Source organism: Oenanthe melanoleuca, chromosome 7, assembly GCF_029582105.1.
Source record: "Oenanthe melanoleuca isolate GR-GAL-2019-014 chromosome 7, OMel1.0, whole genome shotgun sequence".
Classification (NCBI taxonomy): Eukaryota; Metazoa; Chordata; class Aves; order Passeriformes; family Muscicapidae; genus Oenanthe; species Oenanthe melanoleuca.
The window spans coordinates 27782717-27790829 of NC_079341.1; the positions used below are offsets into that span (position 1 = coordinate 27782717).

The 8113-nt window shown below is 45.7% G+C and overlaps 1 protein-coding gene across 1 annotated transcript; it reads left to right on the top strand.

The window, feature by feature from the left end:
- The first annotated feature begins 1010 nt into the window (after positions 1 to 1010).
- Positions 1011 to 6425, top strand: UMPS (uridine monophosphate synthetase). Its single transcript, XM_056496708.1, has 6 exons — positions 1011 to 1190; positions 1372 to 1525; positions 2823 to 3485; positions 4151 to 4326; positions 4830 to 4944; positions 5742 to 6425. The coding sequence occupies exons 1-6, from the start codon at positions 1041 to 1043 to the stop codon at positions 5921 to 5923; spliced, it is 1440 nt and encodes a 479-aa protein (XP_056352683.1). The 5' UTR covers positions 1011 to 1040; the 3' UTR covers positions 5924 to 6425.
- Positions 6426 to 8113: the final 1688 nt, after the last annotated feature.

An 8113-nucleotide genomic window follows, 5' to 3' on the forward strand; every position in this document is an offset into this window, starting at 1 on the left:
ATAAAAAACAGAAGATGTAGGAAGTCTGATCTTTAGCAGATAGTTTGCGATTGATTACACTAACGCAGGAAATTTGATTCTGCAAAAAAACCTTTCAGACTATGGAAAACCCTTTTTTTTTTTTTTTTCTTTTACAAACTGGTATACACAATATTCATAACAGGGGGATTTAAACACAGTGGGTTGAATCATCTATTTCCCTTTATCTAGGGCCACGTTCTTTTCTTATTTTAAGTATTCTAGTTTATACAAACTCCAAAACTTCTATGATTTACACGGATCATTTATCAATTATCACAGTGGCGACGAGAGAACTGGGAAGGGGCAAAAAGTAGGGCCGGGATGGAGCAGGGAGCTTCCCTCAGCAGGGAGGGGATGTGGGATGGGGCACACGGATCCCGGGATGGGGCACACGGATCCCGGGATGGCTCAGCCGGGGTTCCCTCATGAGTGAGGGGATGAGGGATGGGGCACACGGATCCCGGGATGGGGCACACGGATCCCGGGATGGCTCAGCCGGGGTTCCCTCATGAGTGAGGGGATGAGGGATGGGGAACACGAATCCCGGGATGGGGCACACGGATCCCGGGATGGGGCACACGGATCCCGGGATGGCTCAGCCGGGGTTCCCTCATGAGTGAGGGGATGAGGGATGGGGCACACGGATCCCGGGATGGGGCACACGGATCCTGGGATGGCTCAGCCGGGGTTCCCTCATGAGTGAGGTGATGTGGCGTGGGGCACACAGATCCTGGGATGGCCCAGCTGCGGTTCCCTCACGAGTGAGGGGATGAGGGACGGGGCACACGGATCCCAGGCTGGCCCAGCTGCGGTTCCCTCACGAGTGAGGGGATGAGGGACGGGGCACACGGATCCCGGGATGGCCCAGCTGCGGTTCCCTCACGAGTGAGACGTGGCTTGGGGTACACGGATCCCGGGCTGGCTCAGCGGCGGTTTCCACCCAGGGCCGGCCCACCTCCATTCCCGTGTGACCCGCCGTCCCCGCCCGCCCCGCATCATCTCCGTGCGCCGGGCCCGGCATGGCGGCGGGCCCTGCGGGGGCCGTGGCGGCGGCGCTCAGCGGGGCGGGCGCGCTGCGCTTCGGGCACTTCGTGCTGAAGAGCGGCCGCTCGTCCCCCGTGTACATCGACCTGCGGAGCCTCGTGTCCCACCCGCGCCTCCTGCGGCAGGTGCGGCCCGGGAGCCCCGGGAGCGGCGCGGGCCGGGCCCCGTGTGCCGCTGGCCCGGCGGCTCCCTCACGGCGCGGGGGCCGGCACCCGCAGCCTCTCCCTTCAGGCAGAGAGGCTTTCATTGATTTGGTCACGTTCGCTCCAGGCGGGCTCTTTAAAAGCGTTTGTTTTTCGCTTCCAGGTTGCAGGACTCCTTTTCCAGGCAGCCCAGGATGCGGGTGTGCAGTACAGCTGCGTGTGCGGCGTTCCGTACACGGCGCTGCCGCTGGCCACCATCATCTGCTCGGAGCACCAGGTGCCGATGCTTATTCGGAGGAAGGAAGGAAAGGACTACGGTAAAGCATTCCGATCAAGTTTGGGAAATGACTTTATATAATTTATGGTTCTTTTGCAAGGCTCCGTTCCGGTTTAAGGTTGCCATTGCAATTTAAGACGCAGGCCAGGCCCTTTCCCCCCTAGAGCAAACCTCCCGCAGCATCCCAGCCTGATCAGCCTCTCCCAGCTGGTTGCTGTTTAGGCTGCAGCTTTAGTCCTGCTGTAGGAGGTTTGGAGACTCTTGAAGGGTGTTTTCTGTTTCTTTGGTTTTGTTTATGAGTGTTTGTTTCTTTTCTTTAGCAATGTTTTTTTTTTTTCCCTTTGTTACCCTTGCCATGGTTCTGGGTTGGTGGCCTCATCCAGAGATGAGGATTTATAACTCAGATTCTCCAGCATGCTGAGACCAGAGCCACATTTTGCTCTCAAACAGAACTTTTTGCTTATTGACACCGAAAGGAATTTTTCTAGTCTCTTCTTCGTTTATCTCTGAAACCCCTTTTTCTTTCATTATCCTATGGTCCTGTAATCAATGAGCCAGGTGTGCAGCAAGCCCTTCTCTACTCAATGAGCCATTTATTTGATTGTGTAAAAGGAAGAGGGAGAGCAGACTGAAGCATTAACCTGCCATATAACTGGATTTCTGCACATCCTCTTCCAACAGTGTGTAATTAGAAAGTACACTTGTCAAAACAAAATGCTACTCCTGTGTCAGGCAGTGGGCCAGCCATGGAAACATTTGCTGTTCCTTCTTGTGAAGCTCAAGCCAGTTGTGACAGCGATTAAGTGCTCCAGGGAAAGCCAGGCATCCTTTGTCCTGGCCCCCCAGGAGGCCTTTCATGGATGTGTGCCTGTTGTGAGTTAGGACAAAGGCACTTGAGGCTCTACTCCTCCTAATTGTTCTAACAGGCATATTAGGCACATAGTGCTGCCTGTGGAAAACTGGACATGCTGAAGGGTGCCAATAACTTGGCTGCCTTAAAGATGTTTTAAATAATGAGAGAATAATTTTTTAAGTCTGAGCTTTCAAGTCATGACAGTACTGAATTTCTGAAGGCATCTTATTCAAATGTTTGAATTTGTGTTGTTAGCAGTGTGTCAGTTTTGTTATAGAATATAACTTCTGGAAATAGGAAGTAGTGGTTTATCAGCTTGGAGAAGTAACAGTCTTTATGAACTGAGTTACAGGTCAGTGAGTGAGATGTGATAAAAACTATGATAAGTGGTTTCATCTAATGAAGTTTTGATACTTTAAGGTTTTTTTTTTTGGGTTGTCCAACCTTTCTTAATTTGGTGGAGTGTTTGCTTTTTGTTTTTCAGGTACTAAGCGGATGGTAGAAGGCACCATTAACCCAGGAGAGACATGCCTGATCATTGAGGATGTGGTAACTAGTGGATCCAGTGTACTGGAAACTGCAGAAGCTCTTCAGAAAGAAGGATTAAAAGTGACAGATGCTGTAGTGCTGTTGGACAGGGAGCAGGGTGGGAAGGCCAGGCTAGAGGAACATGGAATTCGCCTGCACTCCGTGTGCACCTTGTCTGGGGTGCTGGAGATTCTCCAGCAGCAGGGAGAAGTGTCTGCTGAGATGGTTGAAAAGGTGAAGAAATTCATTGAGGGAAATGTGTTTGAGGCTCAGAATGGTGCTGCTCCTGTGAAGAGATGCTGCAAGGAGCTGAGCTTCAGCGCTCGTGCCCAGCTGCCAGGGGTGCATCCTATTGCAGCCAGGCTTCTCCTGCTCATGGAAAAGAAGCAAACAAACTTGTGCCTTTCTGCTGATGTCACCAGCCCCAAGGAGCTGCTGCAGCTAGCTGCCACCCTGGGCCCCAGCATCTGTATCCTCAAGACTCATATAGACATCTTGAATGATTTCACCCAAGAGGTAGTAAAGGAGTTGAGAATGCTTGCAGATCAACATGAATTCTTGATTTTTGAAGATAGGAAATTTGCAGATATTGGAAACACTGTGAAACATCAGTATGAAGGTGATTATCATCAACCTGGATTTACTATAACTTTGCCTCTGGTGTATGTAACTGCAGTACTGGCACAGGTTGCCAGGAGAGAATGTGGAATCTCCAGCCTTGGGAAATAGTCAAGGGGATCAAACCCTGAGCAATCTGACCTAGCATTGAAGTTAACCCTGCTAAGAGGGCATGACCTCCTGAGGTCCCTTCCAACCTAAACCTTTTTATGAATCTGTGGTTGTGCTCAGTAAGTACTTCTGAGTTGTGTGCCATGGGAAACTGCTGTCTGCTATTGTAGTGCTTGTGTGCCCAGCATGGCTTTCCCTTGATACTCCATCTGCAGCTGTAGAACTGCAGTTCTCTTTTCCTGGTCCTTATGTCCCATGTGATCTGCATGCTATCTGGGAAGATAGCACCTGTGACAGCAGATTTCTGGGCTACCATAAATGTCTCAGTAAATATTAAAGGTGAGACACTAACAAGTGTGAAACTGAGAGATTGCACTTTGTGGTTAGGCAGCTGTCAAAGCTGTCTGATGAGACTGAACTTGTAACTGCCAAGCTTGAGCAGTAAATCTGTCTTTTAAATATGTGAGTGATTAAGTGTGCAGCTGCTTTTGTCTAACTTGTGCTTCCTGTTCCGCACATTTCTGACAACTCAGTGTCTCCTGCCCGTGTTCTCAGGTGGTGTGTTCAGAATCGCATCCTGGGCTGACATTGTCAATGCCCACGTGGTTCCAGGCTCTGGAGTTGTGAAGGGTCTGAAGGAAGCAGGGCTTCCTCTCCAGCGTGGCTGTCTCCTGGTTGCAGAGATGAGTTCCCAGGGGTCCCTTGCGACGGGTGAATACACAAAAGCTGCAGTAAGTGGCCAGTCTTGTGTCGGGTTAAAAGCTTGTCAAGTGTGACAGGGAGGTTTTATGTGTTTGTAATATTTGCACTTCCAGAAGTCCCTCCAGCTCTGACTATTACAGGTGTTTGTTTTTTCCTTGGAGACTCAGGAATATGACTGTGGTGTTTAAATTTGCAGCTATAGGCCAGTGATGTGAGGTGGTCAAAGTTCACACTTGGAATTCTAGTATGCATTCCAAGTTTGCTATTAACACCCCTTCCTTTTTTTTCTTTCTTTAAGCAATTAATTTATCATTAACTTAAATTAATTCATGGTATTATTTATAACATGGAAAGAAACACAATATTCACTTTCCTGCCAGAGGGAAGGAGTGACTTTACATTGGGAGAGCAAGAGGTGTTTCATACCCTTGCCTTGCACAGCTTAAAGTTTCAGAGGGTGAATGAGAAACAGATTGCTAGGTCAGCTGAGTTTTAAGTATATAATTTGTAATTGTTCACTGATCTTTTTCAGGTACAGATGGCTGAAGACAACTCAGATTTTGTTTTTGGATTCATATGTGGATCTAGAGTTAGTAATAAACCAGAATTTCTCCACTTAACTCCAGGAGTGCAGCTGCAAACTGGAGGTAACTTTTTCAAAAATATTTTTAGTCTGTTTGTAAGTACAGAAGTGATCTGATCTCCAGTTGAAAAGTGGCTTCTGAAGAGAGCTTGGGTGCTGATACTCAGCTGGGAGAGGAGTCTGTTTCCCTCTGAGGCTGTCTCCCTTATTTCTGGATGTGCTGATCCCTTTCTTGGGAGCTCTGGAAAGCAGTGAGCAGGGTATGCAACCTTTTTTCTCTTGTTCTGAGGTCTGTGCATACCATAAAGCATATTCCTGAAAACATGTAAAATGTCTTCAGATATAAAACTATTCAGTAGGAGCAAAAAAAAAAAGTATATAACAAATAGAGAAGTCCAGCAGAAACGCTTGGTATTGGTAGAGATGCAGTGCCAGTGAATTAAAAGTCTTGTGCTGACTAAAAAGGTTGTCATTGAAGCAGATAGGGGAGATGTTTCTCTGCAATACTTAATTCCTATGAGACCTAAACTCACAATCACAAGCTTTTACATTAATGTTTGGGTGTTTTCCCTGTTTTAAGAAGGCTGAAGCTTATTTTAGTAATCCTGATAGATGCTTCTTTGAGTAGCTGTTCCTTCTATAGTGATTGGTAAACCATTAAAAGGGTGCCTGGCTGGCTGTCAAATTTGGTCTGTGTTTTTTGGTTTGCAATGCAATTTCTTGTTCTGCTTGTAGATTGTTAGGATGAGACCTGGGACAGGGGACCCGTTCTGTGTTCCAGAACCTCTCTGAAGGTTTTTTAGTACATAGTTTTGTACAAAAAAAAAAAAAACAACCAAAAACCTGGTGTCTGTATTTCAGGTGATAACCTTGGACAGAAGTACCTAAGCCCCAAGGAGGTTATTGGTGAAAAAGGCTCAGATATCATTATTGTGGGTCGTGGCATCTTGGCAGTTTCAGACCGTCTCCAAGAAGCAGAGAAGTACAGGAAGGCAGCATGGGAGAGCTACCTGAGCAGGCTTGGTGCTCCTGCAGAAGACTGAAAACCAGACCCTGTCCCAGCCAGTAAGCAAAGCTGATGGAGCTGCAACCCTCATGAGGGGTCCAGTTAAATACATGGACACTTCAGCCCATGGAAAACTGCCCTTTTGGAGAAAAAAAAAAAGTTGTTTTAATTGTACACACAGAGGTCAAATTGTACTTGACATTGTTATTTTTTTGATATTTGAATGTAAGAATCCAGACCTTCATGCCTGTTTTTTAGCCTTGGTAGGCTTTCTTGTTTGAAAAATGGTGCACAAAACACTCCAAGGGTATTTTGTTGGCTGTTGTTGCCATTGTCTCTTTTCCCCATCCTCAAATTTTTTCTGGCTGTGGAAATGGTATTTTGTTATGATCTTAATAAACATCATCTGCACACTTGATGTGCTGCCCCACCTTCACAGGTTTATTCAGCTCTCCTGTTTCTAAGGAGCAAGTGCAGGTCTTAATGCCACACTTTGGAATTGAATTATGTGGTGTTTAATAAATACTTTTTTGCTACCATTTTCCTTTTCATTGGCTCTATATGTCTCTGTTCTGGGGCAGAAGTATAATAAAAAGTCATTCTGGTGTGTCTGTGACTGCAGGAGTTGCTCATGATTCTGTTTACAGAATTTGTCAGAGTAGTTAGTTGTTGTGTGCTTAATTAGAGAGGAGCTGTTGATTCCTCTAATAAAAATATACCTTATTAGACTTTTTGTGACGATAGCTGGAATACTTGCAGGCTTTGCTTTCCACTGTACATGCTGATTTGTTTGGTTTTGATTATAAAGTATGGAATAACCTTAAGTGTATCTAGCATGTATGTGGTGCAAATGGCAATGAAAATTTTACTGATCAAGAAGTCAAAAACCAGTGGTGCTGCAGTTTTGGATTGTGGCTGTTCCTCAGCACGCTGAAAGCTGGGCCCTTTTGTTGATACACTGTAGGCTAGGAACAACCATTTAATAAGGTTTTTGTCTCTACTGCTGGACTCTTCAGCAGATCTTTGAAAATAGGAGATTGGAGGGGCTTTTTTGATTGGCTTAATTTATGCAGGACATCTAAGACCAAGGCACACAGGCTGGGATCTGAGGGCTTTGCTTTATGCCTCATGATTTAGTGACAAAGTGCTCTGTTTGATGACTCAGCTGGTTGTGGGGCTTAAGATGTTGTGGAGAGAATGTTAGAACATTGTGTGTGTTATTTTCCTTGGGGCTACCAATTGTTTCAGTAGGATTATGTATCATAATTCATGCTTGGAGAATTCCACCCTGTGGAATTGATGGAACTTGTTGGTTTTGAGGTTTCCTGTTCAGACACCCTGCAACAGTCAGGGAGATGTGATATTTCACATTGACCTCCAAGAAGTTCCTTCAACATGAACAGGATTTGTTTGTTATCTCAGTATCTCAGGGCCTTGAGGCCTGTAGCAGAAACAAGACTTTCTCACTTAAACCTTTTTGCAGAAAATGATCTTTTCCACCAGAGGGAGCTGAGACTCTATTTTTGGGGAGCGTTGAGGCTCTGCTGTTTTTACAGCTTCCAATAATTTCCAGCTCTATATAACCCTCAGAATGAAAGTCTGTCTGGTTTTTAACAAGTTACACCCTTGCTGCTGGGTGTATTTAAAACATTTAAATGTCATTCCAGCATTTAAAACAATATTCTAAAACTCATTTAAAACAATAGTTTATCAGAAAGCTGCCTCAGGCTGAAGCTCAGTGCAGTGTGTTGTGGGCTCACTGTTACAGCACAAGCAGAATTTCATGAGTTCAGTATTTTCCACTAACTCTGCTGAATCATGTTTAAGCATGTGTCTGACAGCCATGGAGCTAAATCCCTGAGCAGGCTCTTTGGAGAGCAAGTTTATCAGTCCTCTAGCTTAAAAAAATAGCAACTGGGTTTGGAAAGAAGAATGTGATCTAATATGCAGTCACTTTCAGAGGGTACGTGCAACTCACTCTCTTTACAAAGCAAGTTCTGAGGAACGGATCGATTGGGAAACTCCATTTCACAGTCCTTCTTTGTGCCCTCCAGAAAGAGCTGTGTTCTGGCACTTTGTGTGACACCAGTGCTGCAAACATTTCAATTAGGAAAACAAAAACGTGTTACCTCCTATATGCATTCTTCTGTCAGAATGATTTTAGTAAACAAGTGTGTGCACTTCCTTTTAGGCACCTGAAAGTGATTAAAAATCCATTTCAAATTAA

Coding starts and splice junctions, on each gene's coding strand:
- UMPS (XM_056496708.1), top strand. CDS start 1,041: ATGGCGGCGGGCCCTGCGGGGGCCGTGGCGGCGGCGCTCAGCGGGGCG. Junction 3,486..4,150: donor TGTGAAACATCAGTATGAAG/GTGATTATCATC, acceptor CCGTGTTCTCAG/GTGGTGTGTTCAGAATCGCA. Junction 4,327..4,829: donor GTGAATACACAAAAGCTGCA/GTAAGTGGCCAG, acceptor GATCTTTTTCAG/GTACAGATGGCTGAAGACAA.